Source organism: Tenebrio molitor, chromosome 8, assembly GCF_963966145.1.
Source record: "Tenebrio molitor chromosome 8, icTenMoli1.1, whole genome shotgun sequence".
NCBI classification, from domain to species: Eukaryota; Metazoa; Arthropoda; class Insecta; order Coleoptera; family Tenebrionidae; genus Tenebrio; species Tenebrio molitor.
In genome coordinates, this window is record NC_091053.1 from 8,530,486 (window position 1) to 8,550,600 (window position 20,115).

Below are 20,115 nucleotides of genomic sequence, written 5' to 3' on the forward strand. Positions count from 1 at the left end.
ATGAAATTTCACAGGCTATAACAATCTTAAAGAGATAGACAGGATACTTCAAAAACACGGTAAACCTTGTTCACGTTGAGTTGAACATTTCAAGGTCAAATTATCTCATTTTTTGACTCTGTAATTATGTTTTGTAAATAGTGACATGCAGCTTACCAACATAATGCGATTTAGCAATGCTTAATCCAACGTGAACGGTGTTTACCTGCACGTCACTATTTACAAAACATAATTACAGAGCCAAAAAATAAAATTATTTGACCTTGATATTGTCAACTCCACGTGAATATTTCGAAAGATCATATACAGGGTGACTTTAAAAGTTGTGCAGATATTAGAGCCAGTGATAGAAATCCACGATAGGTAACGATTGAGCCAATAATGCCTTATACAAATGTTGATATTTTTCGAGAAAAAGGTGCTGTGCTGAAAGTTTTTCAAAAAAAGTTTCGAGAGCCACTGATTTTTATGAAAAAAATGGGCCAAAAAAAAATCATAGACGTTTTTTGTTGTCATTTAACGCAAACCTAACTCGCTTTGACAAGAACCTCAATTTAAATTTAATATGGTTTTGATGTGTGGCGAAGCCCGTGGTGAAACGTTTCCTCAAAGGAAACCCACTTCCCATTCCCAATGCATGAACCTTTGTAAACGTTGTGCAGCATCTTCGCGCGATTTCGGGCGTTTGGAAATCAATAAGCGTGATCTTGGCTGCCAACGAGAAGAGACATTTTAGTTGCAGAAGAAAAATTTCCTCACGAAATCAACAGCGTCCTTCCACCAGTCATTTTCAATTAACGTGTGGGTTAGGATTATTGAAAATCACCTCGTAGGTCCGTACCTACATCTTACCTCGCCGTTTGAATGTAGACTGTTATCTTCAATTTTTAAACGAAGTTTTGCCCGAATTACTCGAGGAAATTTATCTAGCAATTCGAGGAGAAATGTGGTAGGTACAGTCGATGGACAAATAAAACTGGGACAAAAATTACACTCACATAAGTCAAAATTTACAAATTTGCATCGTTTAATTACGGCTTTATCACAAATAGGTTAACTTTGGTATGGCATATTATATAGACACTGACAAATATATTGACAATTCAATGATCTGATTTACATAGATTAAATTTTAAGTGTCCCAGTTTTATTTGTCCACCGACCGTACCTTCACCATTGTGCACGGTGCACCAGCTCATTACCTTCAAAATGCTGCTCAGGGAATTCGTGAAAACAGAGGCATTTTGAATCGAGTTCGGCTTTCTTGGAAACGTCATGCTGAACCTTGCATTTTGAGCAACTTCTTTGATGTTACATTTTATGCTTTTACTCACATTACAACATTACCCAACATTTAAAATGAATGTCCTATACTTACTTGGTTGTTTAAGCTTTTGTTGTTTTCTGAATAAGTTGCAGGCACTATTTATCATCACTCTACAAATGTTATCAAAAATTCATGATGAAACTCAAAAAACTTTAGGGGAGAGTGGGGGAATGGGAGCTAGCGGGTAATGGGAGCCACTATAGTTTACACAGACAGGAAGTACAAGTCGAGCGAAAATGACAAGAACGGCTTCGGGAACATTCGGTTAAATCACGTGATCGCCACTGGCCGGCTCAGTACTACGCGCATGGCGGTGACAAAAACACGTTAGTTTCGTTAGACATCGTTATAAAAAAATGCCAAATCTCGCAACCAAAATAAGTACCTAAACTTTTATTATTCTATTGTATTTTGTGCCTATTATATGCATTATTTCATAACTTTTATGATAAAAGTGGAAGATAAATTATTTAGCGATGTTTTTTTTAGTTTAGTTTCATTATTGCGAGATGGTTACCTTTCGGATAATGGGAGCTAGGTTATTTTTACTTTTAAAAATGCTCTATTTTTGTTATACCTATATTATATTTTGTTGATTACTTTATAGTTTTAATTTATTTAAGTTCCTGTTATGTGGATAAAAATATAAACAAATTAAGATGGCTCTCATTACACATATGGAGGTTTTTTGGCTCTCATTACCCGATGTGCGGGGTAATGGGAGCGAAAGTAAAATTTATAAAAAAAATTATTTTAACTAGCTAAGGATACCTATATTTTTTGAATGTTTGTTAGTAAGTACTGAAAGACAGATAACTAAAAGACTGATTAGTGCCCAAAAAAGTAAATCATTGTAACCTAAACTGGTATTTTTTTTACTTTCCCCCGTTCTCCCCTACCAATAAAAATCAAACATAACCTCGAATGACATAAAAATTTGACTTTTTAAGTTGATGGTTGGTCGTACGTCAAAACTGGCCGCGAAATTTTAAATTTTTCAGCGGTTCCCAAACAACCTGATTTTGATGACAATCGGACCCACTGTTTTGGAAATACATACCTACTACAATTCTTCGTTATTATGCCATATTTAAAAAGTTTTCATTGCATTGGTATCTTAACATCGACAAGTTTTCTTTTGTAACAGGTATATTCTGCAGAAGATTCTATTTCGTTGGTTTACTTATTAGGTATTGTCGCGAGCCATAAATTTTGGTCGTCAATGTCATTTCAAAATTTGGTTAGATTGTCACAAATTTAAAAAAAATCCCTGGCTGATTATGCGCATGTCAATAATGTGTCAAAAAAAAGAGAAAAAAATGACGACTGTTTTACAATGGAGCATTTTCAATTGCGTGAAAGAATGACCTTGACGACCAAAACTTATTGCTCGCGACTGTACTTACATAATATTAAATATTTTTTCCGTTGGCCGCTTGTTAATTTCAATATGAATGAATTATTTTGTCTAAAATATAGTGTATTAATGGACCTCATTAATACACTATTTTTCATTAATCAACGATTTTTGCGATTTTGACGTTTTGATGATATTTTGATATACATATAAACAACCTCGAACATGCATTGTTTGCATTTGCCAACACTATAGCAGGTAATGCAGCAGGGTTTTCTATATTTTATAGCTCCATAACTGCACAATTACGAATTCACTTTTTCAAAAGCTGACCTTTTTGATTATAATTCGCATGTCATATTTTTCAAAGGTAACTAGGTTTTCTTAGCAACCGTGATTTTTACGTGAAATTGAATGTGAATGAAGTTGACGTCTTCTGACACTCTCTGTAAAAAGTGTTGAAAAATTTAAAAATGGCCTATCCTGAGGACAAAAAAAAAGGATGAAGGTATTTTATAAGGTCTCATCTTTATCGAAAAAGATGAAATTGGTTTTGATTTGGCTTTAATTTAAAATTTTGTCACAAAAAAAAGGGTACTTAATTGTTCACTTTAACTACTTCTGGAATTTTCGCGTTTTTTCTGGCTAGACACCCTCAGGGCGTCCTCCTAGATCGTTTCCCACCATTCAAACCTTGTGCAAATGCCTTTTTTTTTCTCTCTTGTTGTGTTTCAAGGTCGCGTCAAGGTCGCGCCAATGTCTTAGTATAAAGTCCATTCATTTTGTATTGAACTTTTCAAGGTCAAATAATTTTATTTTTTGGCTCTGTAATTATGTTTTGTAAATAATGACACGCAGGTAAACACCGTAAACGTTGAATTGAGCATTGCTAAATCACATTATGTTGGTTAGATGCATGTCGCTATTTACAAAACATAATTACAGAGTCAAAATTTAAATTATTTGACCTTGAAAAGCTCAATACAAAATGAATGGACTTTAACTAAAGGGTAAGGAAAATTCATTTGCACAAGGTTTGCATGGTGGGAAACGATCTAGGAGGACGCCCTGAGGGTGTCTAGCCAGAAAAAACGCGAAAATTCCAGAAGTAGTTAAAGTGAACAATTACCAAAAAAAGTTTGCGGTCAACGAAAAAATGTTGTAATCAACTCGTTTGTTAATGGGCAATTAATAATCTCAACTATTTAAAGGCACTCACTCGCTACACTCGTTCGTGCTTTAAACAGTTTCGATTTTTAATCGCCTTCATTAACAAACTAGTTTATTAAATAACTATTCTTTTAATATTAGTATGTAATAAAACGACGAGAACAAAGCGTTAAACGTACGACTACGCTAAGAGTAGGACGGTTGCCTTTAACATTAAAATTAAAATTTCATACAGTGTGAGAGCAAAGCTCACATGTAAAGTGCTATATCCATAATGGTTTGTGTCAGCCGTTACAATCAATTAAGCGCTACAGTTAAAGCTGTTTAGACGCAAGTACGTTCGTCGTACAGAAGCAAACAAAATTACAGCTTCACCTTGATATTTATTATTATTACATTCCAGAATACGTACACACATTTTAAAATGCCGAAGAAAATATTTTAAAACCGATTCGAGCCATCAAACCCGGATTTTATTTATGTAAAATTATTTACGACCTTAACCCACTAGTTTCGGAAAATAAAACTTTATTGTTCCTGCCGTCTTGCATTTATTACAGTATTCATGCATCAGACATTTTCTTCCACTTTTAGATTTCACATTCGATTGTAAAATTACAGATGTGAGGCGATCTCGGCTAGCGATTACGTCGAATTTTCCAACTTCATGGCGCGCGATCGAAAATACTCCCGACACTGCGGTCAGTTAAAAGAGTTCGACATCGAATCAGATAGAAAATTCTTTCGAGTTACCTTCAGATCGAACGATCGTCTTGATGGAACTGGTTTCAACGCCACTTACCAGTTTTTGGACGAAGTGGAAACTTATACTGCCAAACCTGACAAAACAAACGGAAGCTGTGCAATTATTGGTAAGTTTTCGCAAACAACAAAACTTGATAATTTGATAAACGCGAGGCGCGTCTGGCGAAATTATTGATTTGTTTGGAAGTCGGAAAAAATTTAATAATTTCCAGTTAAATCACAATTTCGCCAATTCCAGTTGCTTAACTTCATCTAATCTTATTTTTGTTTCAGGTAAACCAGGAGAAGTGTTTGTTTTCATTTTTGTACTATTGCTAATCAAAATATCATCATAAGCCGTGACAAACAATAATCGTTTCAAAGCAATACGATTTTAGGACGAATTTTACAAGGAAACGTAAAATTTAAAATCTTTTAAAAAAATTTGTACATTTAAATCCAAGGCTGTATAAAAATACCATAATCCCCTTTACGTCTATATTTATTATTGTTATGTTTATTAAATATAATTTGTCAACAAATGTTTAGGCAATTCTATAAAGTGACTAATTCTTGATTAACGTTGCATCCACTTTGTTCTAAAATCACTGTGTAATATGTTAACATAGCTGTTAATTTTACAGACATATCTATGAGGCTCATTTATTCAAGACAAAAAACAACAATCTCACTATAATTACATTATATTTACTTAAGTCCTAATAATGTTTGGTTCCTGAAATTTATGGATAAATGAGCCACTTGTTATGATGGTAGGAAAATACTATCATCAGTTGATTTAAATCTATTTGTTGATGTTATTTTAATGAAACAGTAAATTGTGTCAACTTCAATCTATGAGGCTTGTTTCAGTTTACGCAAAACACACCAACAATAAACTGTTTCAACTGTCTAATTTCTACTTTCTTTCATACTAGTAGACTGTGAAAACAAGGACCCTTTGTACATAAAATAAAAAATATAGTGCACAATAAAACAATGTTTGTTATAATGAGTTTTAGTAATTTATTACATAAAAGATGCATACATACCTACATTAATAAATAACACTTTATTGATGAGAAAATTTTGTTTATTGCTGTTGTTGTTGCAACTTCATTTCTACGATCTCCACAATAGCATCCCTAATTTTACTCTTTTCCAAACCCAAATACTGAATTTTCTCCATTTGTTCAGTAACAAACTTAATTTTACGTTTGAAGTAGTCTTTAGCAGCATCGATATCCTAAACATGATGGTAATTAATTTGTACTTTTAACAACCAAACCTCACCTTTTCTGCATAATATCTGGTACCTATGTCGATTATCACATTACTGGTGTCATGCAGTTTGCCCGGAACGTACATCTAATAAAAAAAATAATTAAAAATACAAGATACACTGATAAATCTGATATAAATACAGAGCCGGTTAATGGGACCAAGATGTCTTTGCCTTCAGATTCTGGACCGACCTTCTCCAGAGACTCTCCAGAATTTTGAAATTTCGTCTGCGCCATTTTTAGGGAAGCGAGAGATTCTTGGAAAAGGGTCAGTTCCTAAAGATAGATCAAATTTCTGAATCATGTGTGATCGATTTAGGTTATGTTACTCACTTGATCCAATTGCTGTTTCAATGTTGACAGTTGTTGAATATTTAAGGTTGTCAAATCCACTTGCTTCATATTAGGTTGTTCTGTTGCGGATATTTGAGCCATTTTTTGGCAAGTTTTACAACAAATTAATTTATAAACGACTTTTTCGAGCAACTTTCGACACTTGACAAGAGAAAATCACAACACTGACATTTTGTTTTGACAATTGACAGCGACCACATACCAACCTCAAACTTATAAATAAAAGGTTTCTAGATTTCTAGCTCGACAGTTGATTGGCCCATTCGAATCAATGATTCGTTATTATTGAAGTTCATGAAATTGTTCAGAAAGTTTGCGTAAAAACCGCTTTCAAAGTGAATTTATTAATATCCAAGATGTTAAAACGTTCCAACAGTTCTTCGCATATACCCCTACCAAAAAATGAATCGCGATCACGATCGAAATCCGTATTGAGGTTAGCAAAATTTTTGGTCACTTCAAAATCCTAACTCTTCTTTGTACAGGACAAGCTCGAAGGACGCTTCTTGCAGCAGCGCCAAGAAGAGTCGAGCAGGATCTTTTGATAGATTAATGCCCCCGACTCTTAAAAGATCAACAAGTTTTTTATCAAGTGGGAAAAGATCAACTGTGACAACTCCAACAATAGTATATTTACACACATTCAATTGAAACACTTGATACACAATTGCTTTTAGGGTATACCTGGTGTTAAGAGATCAACATCGGTAAGTATTTAAAAGTATCATCTCCACAGAAAATAATTTTGGGTATGTGCAGAATACACCCTCATCTAGTAGATCTAAGAGTAAGTCTCCATTCAAATTTGGATCTGCAAAAGCAGAAAGATATGTCAATGATAAAAAATGGGTTTCAGCGCAGTATCAGAAAGTGAGTAAAAAATTTGAAATATGAGTGATTTTGTATTTCTTCCTGCAGGTTCATATTTACCTTCAAGACCACCCCACTTGCCCAGAGAATATTCCTGATATAATAAAGCCACCCACTATAAATACATTTGTTTATGTGATAAATCTTTTGCTGAAGGAAATTGATCCCCGTGTTGAAATTAACACCACCAATTATAAAGATATAGTTCTTAACACTTTAAAAAAACTACACTACCCAGGGAACATATCTAATTCATTACTAAAGACAGGTGAAAAAATTAAATGCATTGAGAAAACTATATTAATCTATTTTTTTTAGTCAACACAATGCATGCTTGGCCTCAAGTTATCAGTATCCTTAGCTGGTTAGTGGATTTGATTTTAGTGATAAAGCGTGTTGATATGACTGTTCCTGAAGATTTAGCAGAGGACCCTAGATATAAAAAAATTGAGGTAAAAAATGTCAAAAAACATCAGTAAAAAATAATATGTAATTTTAGTGTGTGACAGATTACATTATACAGAGATATTTACAATACAATAATAATGCGGATCAAACAAGTGCAGATAAAATGTTTGGGGAAAACTTTGGTATGAGATTATCTAATTTATGTATGGAGTAACTGACAACCTATTTTAGCTAAAATATTAAATATTGATGAAGGGGAGATACTAAAATTGAATGAAGAAGTATCGAATTTATATATGTTGAAGGAGAAACAAACCATGGAAATAAATGAACAAAAAAACAAAAATGATGTGAGGCTTTGTAGATTTTGTTGTTACTTTTTCTCATGATAACAATTACAGATGATTAAAAAACAAACTGATAAATTACAAGAAGAAATTGATACATTTTATAATGAGAACAAAGCAAAACAAGAAGATAATGATGAGGAAATTGCTATGTTGAAGACAAAAAAAAACAAAATAGGTACATGTTTAAAATTGCACATTAAGACATGAATTTTATAATAGTAGTTTATTTAACGAGTTCGTGTGTAAATTGGCTCGTTACGAGCGATTTAAAGGTCCACTCATGCTAAAAAAAGCCCAATTTACACACGAACGAGTTGAATACGAAGTTTTTTTGTTGGACGAGCCCCGTAAAGGCTCCAAATAAAAAAAAAAGAAATAACTTGACGTTTCGTTTTGACAAGTTGTGACATTTATCAAAATCCGTTCACACACAAGACAAAATTCTCAAATTCTGACAGTGTTTAACAAAAAAACTTAAGTTCAAAATAAAATTTTATTTATTGGATAGAATTGGTTTCTTGCGAATTTCTTTTTGAAGTGAATGATGAGTGGTCTTAAGTTTTATGAAATACGTTTCTTATGCAATTTTTTTCTAATTTGCATGTTAAATACTTGTTTTTTACAAATACAATCAATTTTGGTAATTTAGAGAATTTTGTGACAGTTGGTGACACTTTTATTTCAAAGTTGACATTTAAAGTAAAATTTTAAGTTTGAATCTTGTAGACTAAACATAACTGTAATTTTTTGCAAGTGAAATTGCACTCAAATAGCGGAAATAGCAGAGAATACCACAGTAAATTTGCTGCCAGCAATGTGTGTTACCAACTGAAAAAAGTTTCTAGATTTCGGATGTGTTAATGGTTTATTACCGCATTCAAAATGAATGCGTTAACAGCTTTGTTAAACAAGCAAGTTAAAAAAATTATATACAAGCACAAAAATTGCACTGCTTGCAGGAGAGTTGCTTAGATTAAAAAGAGCAGCGGTAGAAAAACTGCACGAAGCGCTGGACAAACAACCTTATACTCTAGACGAAAAAACAAAAATGCTGAAACACATTGATGAATTGAAACACACAATCGCGTTGAAGAAAGAAAAAATCGATGCAAAACAACACGTCAAAACTCAGTGCGATTTGAAATTAGCAGAAGCAAAAAAAAAGGTGAGTCGATCGGTCATGTTAATTGTTTTTACATAATATGGGTTTTAGGTTGAGACTCAAGTTTATCGTTTAAATAACAGTGTGATGGAACTATGTGTCTGGGAACCAGAATTAAAAATTCTTAAACTGAAGGACACAAATTTTACGTCGTCAGATTTTACCAACGTGAGTGATGTCATCAGTAATAGACACACAATTTTACTTTCGGTTTTTCTAATCCACAGGATGTGCAGACATTTTGTAGAAATCTTAAAATGTTTGAGAATAAATTTAATGAAGAGATCAGGCTCACAACGTCTCTACTTTCCAAGGTGAAAACAGATAATTCAGCTTTGGAGCAGAAAATTGAAACGTTCAAAACGGCAATTCAGAAGTTACAAGAAACTGAGAAGTCCCTGAATAAACAATTGGAAAAGTGCGCGGAAGAAAAGGAAAATGTGAGGGTTTTTGTGAAAATTTTTGACAAGTTTTTTTTTTTTTTTTTAATTTGTAGATGTTGAAAAAACACGAAGAACGTAAGGAAATATTTGCGCAAAGAGTCAACAAGATTAGCAAATCTGAACCAAACGTGGACGAAGTGAGACGGACGTTAGAGGATCTGAGAAATCAGTAAGCAAATATTTTCTTGTCAAAAGCTAGCTCACAAAGTTAATTTCAGGAAAATGAAGAAAGAAGAGGATTTTGACTCTTTAAAAGAACAATCTTGTGAGTTTTTCGTGAAGTTGCGCGACATAATTATGAGTAATTTGTCAAACATGAACGTAAGAATTTCGTCGTTTAACATGTACATTTTTATTTATGCATATGATTCGCAGGCCATCCGCACGGACATTTTCAATATGCTTGTAGAAAGTTTGAAAAAGGTTGATAGTGTGCAAAATGAAATTGCAGAAGATTTACACAAACTGGATGAATTAAAAGAATAATATGTATTTCAAATAGGTCATCGTTATTTTTTAAGATTTCAAGTATTGGATAATAGTTACGAGTAAATAAATGAAATGGATAGTTATATAAATTTTAAACATAATGGGCCGTATGATTTCCCTTTCATTAAAGTTAAAGAACGTCGTTAAATTGTTTTGTCTCTGTCTGATATAGTGCTTGGCATATACTCTCACTTTGTCTAATCAATTATTTAGCTAATGAAAGGCTTAACGAATGGGAAGTCATACGGCCCAATGTGTAAAGTCACTTTTTAGTTATGTAAGAGCGACTTTAAGAATAAAAAGATATCAAGGATTTGCATATGCAGATGCATTTGTTGTATTGAGAGGGTGTTAAAACGCGTCGCTTGCCAAACGGGTTGACGAGTTTATTGCCAGCCGCCCCTAACATGGAGAACAGTCGCTGTTTTTAACCGTCCACTCTGGATCTGACGCTACTTATTGGTCCGCGAAAGGTATAAGATGTTGGATTCTTTCATGGGTTGTGACCTTGAAAATATTGCGCGAAGGCGGAGCGATAAACTTGTGAAAAATCTGTAAATGAAAACGTCGACTACTTTAGCGACAGGGTAACACGTGGAGGAACACTATATACTCTTAGAGATGTCTTCGAGACGAAACTGACATAACTAATGACGATGTTTTCCGGTCGGCTTGTAGCGTCTACATGAGACTACGAGACCGATATTTGTCGTTTGCCCAGATATGACTCGTCTGTCACCTGGGAACGCGTTCTCTAGGGGTTACACTTACAGACTCCCCCGAGAAAGAGAAGCAGAAGAGATGACAAGCGACAAAAAAACCTATTATCCGTTCACGATTGTTTCAAATTCGGACTGTCTATGAAAATCTGACATTTTAGTTGGCAATATTGTGATTTGGCATAATAAATCTATTTTAGGTTATAATTGAATTACACGAAAATAACCTCAATTAGGGAATTGACAACAAGACGAAACGGGTAAAGCCAAGGAAAGCGTACACAAAGATGACACTTTTTTTTTTTCAAAGAACACGTAGTGAAAAATAAAATCTTGTATGCTCCACGGCGTCACCGAATGATTACGCCCATCGAACGATATTCATCTCTCGGGCTAAAGCCCTCGAGCTGGATTCATCGTTCTCCGGGCGTAATCATCGTTGTAACGCCCTTGGTGCATAAATATAAGGCATTCACGATCTTTTTGGGACCGAGTTGGCTACGGCCATCTAGTGATGTTGTTGGCAGTACCTCGGTGATAACTAAATTCCCTAAAGGAAATTGACACTTTTTGTGTTAGGTTAGGTTGTTTTCACTCTTTTCTGAATAGGTACATTGTTGCCGGATCTCTTGAATCTGATCTGTTATTTTTAAATTAAATTAAATCGTTTAATAAATTTTTTTTATCGTATCAAATTATTTTGGCAATTTTGACTGTTCCTTTGACGGAAATTTAAATTATTTTTACACGCTTAATTTAATAAATTATTTAGTTTCTTACGAATATTAAAATAATAAATCTGGCAATCCGGTGGCAAGAAAATGTCGAACAGACACTGACAGAAAAAAAAAATTGCATCCGTTGCATCACTGAATCAGTTAGTCCAACATGAAAGGAAAAAAATCATAGCCAACTCGGTCCCAAAAAGATCGTGAATGCATAATAGCTATTACGGGGTGATCAAGAAGGACTGTTTAAGTTGGTAACGCTGGATCGTATTTTAAATCGTATAACAGGAGTAACTTCCGGTTGTTGGTGGATTGTCGTTGTTAATGCTATACCTATATCAGATATTTGTAAAATAAACCAACAAAACATATCCAGTTGCAGTGTTATAAATAAGGGAATTAAAAAATTGTCTTAATTGTACTGCCAACTTAAACAGTCCTTCTTGATCACCCGGTATTTTTCACTTTAGTATAATTGCATGATAACTCCTAGGATACAAAATACGTAAACATGTCCATAACAACCGGGGCATAATACAGGGCGTAATAAGAGTAAGCGGGCGTAATGAATTAATAACGCCCTCATCAATTCATAATTGCAAAGATGCGAGTTTTTTTTCTTTTTTTTTTAAAGAACACGTAGTGAAAAATAAAATCTTGTATGCACCACGGCGTCACCGAATGATTGCGCCCATCGAACGATATCCATCTCTCGGGCTAAAGCCCTCGAGTTGGATTCATCGTTCTCCGGGCGTAATCATCGTTTTAACGCCCTTGGTGCATAAATAGCTATTAATATCTTAAATAATGCCATCTATGTATGTAATTTTGAAATGTACAAGTACACAAAATGAGAGTATAAATTAACACATAGTGTGAATCTATTACAAAAATATACTGCACCACTTGTGGGCGAAATGGTAGGGGGCGAATCGGCGCTGGAGGCGAAACGGTGGGGGCGAAACGTCCCCATCCCTGTGGGGGCGTTCTTCCTGTTGAGCGGGCACGGCGTCCTAGCGATCCGGGAAAGGAGCAAATCCCCCATTCCTGGTCCTTTCCCGTGAGGAGTCCCCAAATCCGCCGCAGCGCTTGGCGTCGATCCTCCCTGACCGCAGCCCCTTGAAAAACTCGACCCTACTTGGAACCCCATCACGCCTTTTTTACACCATTACACTCGAACCACCCTTACACCACTGACTCGGCCTCCCCACTCTCCCCATGTCTCTCCGCGCATTTCTCACCAGGGGTTTTAAAAAAAAAACTTCCTTTCCGGGCGGTGCACGCGGTATTCGAAAAGTTTTCGGAGAATTCAGTTTTAATGAATTTTTAAAATGTAACAGTAAGTAGAAAGACAAATTGAACTCTTGGAAATACAGAAATATCAAATTGTCCTGAACAGTCAACATACTGTTACGTTATTTATTTTTCTATATTCTCCCAAAATAACAATTTATCAGACTTCGGGTCGAGAATACACTGGAGTCTGCTTAAAAAAGGGGGGTGGTGGTGAACCTGCCAGGAAACCGGGAGAATGAAACTTTCCAATTAAGTTTAACAAAGGATTTTTATTAAACAAGCCTCAAACTTACAATACTATTTTCACTCGATAACTAGATTTTACTAACAAAAATGTTTAAAAGTATGTAAGTAGTTATTTAAAAATATGCTGCTGCTACATATCATGTGGCTGGTTTATTTTATGCTGCGCCAAAAAATTAATAGTATATTAAAGAACAAGTTTTATAAGGGTTGATTTGGCGCACGAGTCCCAAGTGTAGAAAACGAGCCGTAGGGGAGTTTTCTATGGGACGAGTGCGCCAATGCCCTTATAAAACGAGTTTTTTATGTTATTTTTTAGAATTTGTACCCTTGTTTTAATTTTTAAATAAAAAATTAAAGTTTCATATTCTAGGGAATTTTGTATTAATTGGTAATTCAAGGTAACGGATGCAACTACATCTGCAACAGCTGTTATAAAGTAGAGTTTGAACATTCATATTGGAAGTTTTTTGGTGTAAATGAGAGTAATAAACTGAAATATTAATAAAAAAATTCTTAGAGATCTATTAAACCACGAGTGCTTTAATAGATAAACGACTCCAAATTGAATACAATAATAGACCTATTAGAGACGCAAATTGTAAAAACGTATTTTTGCATTACATACTTACAAATGGCAGAAGTAATTGAAACAAAAATGATACATATTATATGTCAACTAGCTGACCCGGCGAACTTCGTACCGCCTCAGAATCAATAAATGTGTTAACTTATTAGGTGAATTAAATTAAGTTTTTTTATTAAGATAAAATGAATTTAATACAGTTGGTTGCAAAAAAAAAACGGGAAACGAAAATGTTTCTAATGTAAATTTGGTTTTGTCCATTTGTCAATTAATTGTCTACTCGACAATACCTATCAAATAATTTCTAAAAATGTCTGAATTTTGACTAATTCTAACCTATCTCTCGTAAGAAGGTTTCACACTATGAAGGAATTGTAAAAATGTGTCAATTTTATTCTGACAGTTCCCGTTTTTTTTGCAACCAACTGTACCTTAATTTAATGCTAAGCACTACGCCTTCCGACGGAGATTATTCATTCGTGTTCACGTCACGTGATGTGCAATTTCTGCACGGATGTTGGCCTTCAGGTCTTGTAGGGTCCTTAGATGGTTGATATAAACGCGAGATTTCAAAAAAACCCATAAACAAAATCGCAAGGAGCCAAATCTGGCGAGCGAGTTCTCTACTACAAATTGCCCCTTATTAAAGTGAAACGCCAGTTCTTCGTCTTGTCGCACTCCCGCTTTGTCTGAACGTAGTGACCCATGTAACAATTGATTTCTGGCTCGGGACACGATCCAACATTGAAGCGATTTCGGAAGGGTTGCGATCACAGAATATCAGTTTGAAAAGTAGACCTCGACGGCAAACGCAGGGTCTCCATCTCCACTCTTCCAACCATGGAGGTAGTATTAACACGAGGGAGCATTCCCTATAGCCCTATACCGGCAATGCTTTAGATGCGTTATCAGTCGGCCACTCTCTGGTACATACCACTTTAGGCACTTTATGACTCTTCTCAAACTACGCGCAAGCGTTAGTGACACTGCTGGCCACGTGGAGGGAGAAAAGACTGGAGATGGCACTAATTCAAATAAGTGTACCCGCCCGCGAAAACTACAGAGTCATAAAAGGTTTCTGAATATAGACGCTAGGCCAATGGCTTGCTTCGCCTTCCTTCCAGGCGCATTGTGCTTCTTTATCTAGCGCATTGTGGACTGGGTCATAAAAGGTTGTTGCACGTGCTTTTAGAGGGTTCGGATTTTTAACATGGGCAGCATAGGAAATGCCATCTCCAGTCTTTTCTCCCTCCACGGCTGGCCACAACCTGCTGGCCCTCTGCTGGGATCTTTCCACATGGTGCGCTCTGCATTTAGTACCACTTTATGGCAGTGCGCATTTACGCGGCATTTCCCCTTTTTTCAAATAGTGCTCCCTCCTGTTAATACTACCACCATGCTTCCAACGCATGATGGCAGCTGACAGAGATAGGGAACAAATCTTTAAAACCACGAAACCACGGCTTCCAAATGAGACCACTCCCGCCCCATTACAGTCTGAATGGCGCGTATTTATGTTGTCGCACCCTGTACAATGCAAAAGTAGGTAAGAGTAATACGTGTTGATCACCATTGATCACACTTGGTGCCAAAACTCAGCTGACGTTAACTCTCAATTAAGTTCAAATTGTCAATGCGCGCACAATGACAGATGACATAACCTATCAAAATGAATTTTCTTCATACATTTTTTTTCGTTAGTTATTCGATGTTTTAATAGTTATTCTGCTAATCGGGGCGGAGACAAATCCAACAATGTGTAACACAATAAAAATCATTGGTGTGAGCTCGTGACACATGCCGAGTACTTTTGAGCAGTTTTGAGGTTATATGTAATCACTGAATTAACTGAACGATCAAGTTATCGACCGGGCTTTAAAATGATTGAATTACTAATATCGCTATTAAAAAATAGGGGTTGATGGTAGAAGGGTGAAAATTTAGGGTTGTATGTATTTTTTAATGCCACATCATAAAAAAATAAAAATAAACAATTTTGTCCAAAAAATAAAAAAATAAAAAATTTGGGGTAGACCACCCTTTTCACTTAGGGGTATAAAAAATAGATAACAACCTATTCTCAGACCTACTGAATATACATATAAAATTTCATCAAAATCGGTCAAGCCGTTTCGGAGGAGTATGATAACTAAAACTGTGACACGAGAATTTTATATATTAGAATATTATGTTAGGACGTTTACGTTTGTGTAGATACGTTTTCTCATCATGAAACAAACAATATTTTCGAAATTCGATGTGTTGCGACAATTTTTGGCGCAGTATATTAAAGTTATGAATAATATTTGCTTAACAGTGAATTTGTGTAAAATATAAATTTTTATAATTATTACAGAAATGTGAAAAATCTACGTTCCTCACCGTTGAGTACTGAAACATGTTTGCTTTATTACAACATTTATTTAAAGGAAACTCCTCTAAATGAGCTGTATCAGATGAGGAAGTACAATTGTGCATTACACTTAGACAATTGTTTATACATACTTTTTTATTATTAATGATGCGATCGGGCAGAGGCAATGCCTGTTATGCCCGCGCTAAATCATGCAATGAATGGGGACTCTAAAACTCAGTTGCTGTTTCCCAATTTATAGGCGTCGTAGCTAGATTTAAATACAATAATGGACCTGGCAAGAACGATTTCCTCCGGTAGACCATTCCAGTCGTCAAAAACTCTATTTGTAATAAATTTTTGTCTGACAGATGTGCGAAATTTATCTTTCAGTAACTTGAAAGCATGTCCTCTCGTACACTTTGAGGTGTCAAGGGGGAACAGATGTTTAATTGGCGAATGAGCACTACGCAGGGCTTGGTAAGTTATTATTAGGTCACCGCGCTTACGTCTCTCAGATAAAGAACAGAGATTCATCAAAGCAAGCCTTTCAGGGTACGGAGGTCTATTTCTACCAAAAGGAATTCTGGTTGCTCTACGTTGAACCGCCTCCAGGCGCAGAATGTCCCGTTGGAAGGTGGGGGTCCAGGCACTGTTTGCAAATTCTAACAGAGGCCTCACGTAAGTCTTGTAAAGCTTTGAGAAAACCGCTGGACTTGCCTTGGCGAACGCCCTGCTCAGAAGAAAAAGCATCGAGTTAGCTTTTTTGGTGACACGCAGAACATGATCCGTCCAGGAAAGATCGTTGGTGATAAGAACACCCAGATCAACGCAAGAGTCAGTACTTCCCAAGTGAGTACGCATGTCCTGGATTTCTTCTACCAATGTGCAGGACGGTGCACTTGTCTACGTTTAAAGGTAGTAACCAGTCGAGGGACCATTTGTGAATGGCGTGAAGATCCTGAGTTAGCCTCTGAATATTACAATTTTATTAAGATAACGTTACATCATAGAAGAAATGAAAAATATTTGATTATGTTGATGAGTTGCATAATCTGGTCTTACTTATAATAATAACAATTGCCAGTAGTATTTGTTTGGGATTAGTTATTTTGTAACTGATAAAGAAAGAGAGCATAAGTGAATGCCGTACGAAATGTCTGTAATAGTTATTTATTTAACGAGTTCGTGTGTAATTTGGGCTTTTGTTGGCATGAGTGGGCCAGTTTAAAACTCGAGTGAAACGAGAGTTTTAAAGGTCCACGAGTGCCAAAAAAGCGCAAATTACACAAGAACGAGTTGAATACAACGTTTTTTTGTTCAACGAGCCCCCCCAAAGACTCCAAATGGCTTAAAATCTTGAAAATTAGCTTGACATTTCGTTTTGATAAGTTGTCAAATTCATCAAAATCCGTTCACACAGGAGAAAATTCTCAAATTCTGACAGTGTCGAACAAAAAATATTATTTAGACTGAATTATTTAATGTCGTTTTCAACTTACGGCAAGTGCAAATTTGTAGTCTAAAATGACTCCTGCGAAGCTAAATCCTAAGGGTTTTAGACCATTCGACAAAAAAATTAAAAGAATCTTTTTATTTTCTGCATTCCATTCGTACCACGAACAAGATGATAGTGCATCAAAAATTTGAGTAGTCTGAAATATAAATGGGTAAATATGTGGTAATTCGCTTCTTCTGTTGAAACTTGCCTCATTCAGAAGCATTTGTTCTGCCACACAGAAAATAATAACAATAAAACTATTCAAAAAGATCATTAGGTTCAAACGAACTTTCAAAATGGTATTCATGTTTCCTGCACTCTAAAACGAATGATTTGAAATTTTAAATACTCTTAGAAAATTCTTCTGAAACATTACGTAACACTTACGTTAAGAAAGAAAAACATCATTGAAATAGTACACAGACTACCAAGGACCGTAATTATTGCCATCGCTAGACGCACAATTCGAAGATACATATTTATTATGCTGTAAAAAAGTCGTTAAAACCGAAGAAATTAAATTTTGCTTTTACCAAACGTGATGGTCGATACAAAAACGCAATTTCTGAGATATTGAACAGTGAAAAGATGCTTGACCATTTGCACCCTCACGATTGTCAGAAATTTGCAAAATATGTTCGTTAATGAGAAACATTTGCACGTGCAACACTAATGTTCCGTAGAACAAAGCCCCCCGAGCCTAATCGTAGAAAATATCACAAACGGGATGGTCGAAAAATAGATCCAATCAAGAATTATCGCCCAAGCTTCAAAATGTTTCTCAAAAATTATCGAAACAAGAATCCATTCCTTGTGATCACCAAATATTGGCAACATCGTTACAGACAAAATTAGTCAAGTACTAAGGAAAACAAAATTCATTTTCAAAAATATTTTCAATTTAGTGACAATTTTTTGTCGTGTTTCGACACCGGCGCTGTCTTCTGACCAAAAGCTGTTTTCAGTCTTACTCATCACTTCAAAACATTTAGGTTCAAGAATTATGGCAAATACCATCGTTACTTGAGCCTAAATAAATGATTCGTGAATTTTTGTTACTTTCATGTTACTTACATAAAATGACATCATCATCGTGCAGCTGTATTTGGCAAGCAAATCAATGGTAAAGTTCTTGACCATGAAGTGAATCTGAATTAACAAAAGAAATGCTTGAAAGGTCAAACAAAAGATGTTGTAGAACTTCGTAAATTTGTTGTAGGAAAAATCAATGTAGACTTTCTTTAAGGTCATATACAGAGCATTTTTTTTAACTGTTGCCATAGGGAATTGCATGGTAAAACTTGTACCCCCTGTTAACTTTTGTTCTGATGATAATATTCAAACCATTTTTGGAACAAAGTTTGAAGATTTTTTAAACTATCGGACAGATAACAATTCAATATCCTAAACTGTCGAAAAAGTTGTGAAAAAATATTTTCTAGCGCGCCGGAATGATAGTACGTCGAGCGGCCGCCAGAATAGCGTTCCTGTCGGCTCAACCAGCACCTGACCATCTCCACTTTTGACTTTTGTCACTTTCATTTAAAAAATAGCGAGATCTCCTCGAGGCTATGATTAAATTAGCTTTTGGATGGCAGAACATCTAAACATTTATTTGTTAAAAAAAAAACAGAATGTAAAAACGTTAACGCACAAGTAACTCAACAAATTAACAGAAATTGTCAAAGGAATTGTTCAAAGTGTTTTCCTTCGACTGCTGGACAATGTCCGAAGCGATCTTGAAAATTTCTTCGCGTGTTTTCTAAATGTCGCACTGTAATGTAATGTAATACAAGCTTCAGTTATTCTTGCCCTTAATTTCTCCACAGTTTCTGGTTGACCTCTTATGTGTTTTTTTACTGTTGCCATAGGGAATTACATAATTGCATGGTAAAAATAATATCCTCTGTTAACTTATGATCCACTGCAGGTTTGATGCTAATTTTTATTTTTGTAATCGATCATTAATAAGACTACGTAAGTGCTTATTCACAATGGACATAAGACATAAGAAATACATAAGAGATACCTAAGAATAATTTGTAAATTTGGGCAATTGGAAAATAATTTATGTTGCCATATCACTCGAATATGATTCTTCATGCCTTTTTGTACACAACAATAATGTTCACTGAGGTCACTTCTCATAAGTTACGTAAAAATTAATAGTATATCCACTGCATGTATCATGAATTTCTTATGCCTTATGTCAAGCTGATGTCCACTGTGAATAAGCACTAATGCATTGTGACGATCACTTCCGGTGGTGACGTCACGGGATGCAATTTGACGCCGGTCGGTCGCGGTATGCCTCGAGCGCCAGTCCCTTTTTTCGGCTGTGGTGGGACGCCACACGGCCGGGGTAGCTCTGCGGAGTGACGGTGTCCAGGGGTCAGCTGTCAGGGCGCGGGGTAAGGGGGGAAACAAACAAACAGTCGTCGCCAAACCTTTATTTACACTATGTACAAGGGGGACCACTTGGTGAAGGCGAGATCCTCCGGGGATGGTGCCCGTGACCTGGGGGATGTCCTCGGCGGCAAGGAAGATAAGAGGGTGTTCGTACTTACGTCGGTCGGCCCTGGAACTTCCTCTTGGCGGCGTGCTTCCTCTTGGCGGCGTAGCGAGAGGACCGGTCGGGGTGTGACGGGGCTGCGGGGGTGTGACGGGATCCGGGGGGATTGGGGGAGGCCTGGTTCGCTCACTAGGGGAGCGAACGGGCCGGAGACAAGGGA

At 35.8% G+C, this 20,115-nt stretch overlaps 3 protein-coding genes across 4 annotated transcripts in view; 2 read left to right on the forward strand and 1 right to left on the reverse strand.

The window, feature by feature from the left end:
• The window catches only part of Sol1, a 240,512-nt gene extending 234,908 nt beyond the window's left edge, over window positions 1-5,604 (forward strand). For both annotated transcript variants that reach the window (XM_069055430.1, XM_069055431.1), the window contains 2 exons: window positions 4,476-4,726; window positions 4,893-5,604. In XM_069055430.1, the coding sequence (XP_068911531.1) occupies window positions 4,476-4,726; window positions 4,893-4,954 (313 nt within the window). In that variant the 3' untranslated portion in view covers window positions 4,955-5,604. The remainder of the gene's footprint in view (window positions 1-4,475; window positions 4,727-4,892) is intronic.
• On the reverse strand, window positions 5,601-6,428 carry Pfdn5 (prefoldin 5). Its single transcript, XM_069055432.1, has 4 exons — window positions 6,215-6,428; window positions 6,023-6,157; window positions 5,892-5,966; window positions 5,601-5,844 (listed from the first exon to the last, which is right to left on the reverse strand). Exons 1-4 carry the CDS (start codon window positions 6,314-6,316, stop codon window positions 5,692-5,694), a joined length of 465 nt encoding a protein of 154 aa, XP_068911533.1. The 5' UTR covers window positions 6,317-6,428; the 3' UTR covers window positions 5,601-5,691.
• Window positions 6,429-6,470: 42 nt separating this feature from the next.
• On the forward strand, window positions 6,471-10,270 carry LOC138136287 (kinetochore protein NDC80 homolog). Its single transcript, XM_069055429.1, has 15 exons — window positions 6,471-6,671; window positions 6,721-6,862; window positions 6,913-6,942; window positions 6,995-7,105; window positions 7,154-7,373; window positions 7,424-7,557; window positions 7,605-7,695; window positions 7,745-7,863; window positions 7,915-8,038; window positions 8,823-9,028; window positions 9,077-9,193; window positions 9,253-9,465; window positions 9,522-9,637; window positions 9,687-9,789; window positions 9,844-10,270. The coding sequence occupies exons 1-15, from the start codon at window positions 6,592-6,594 to the stop codon at window positions 9,952-9,954; spliced, it is 1,917 nt and encodes a 638-aa protein (XP_068911530.1). The 5' UTR covers window positions 6,471-6,591; the 3' UTR covers window positions 9,955-10,270.
• Window positions 10,271-20,115: the final 9,845 nt, after the last annotated feature.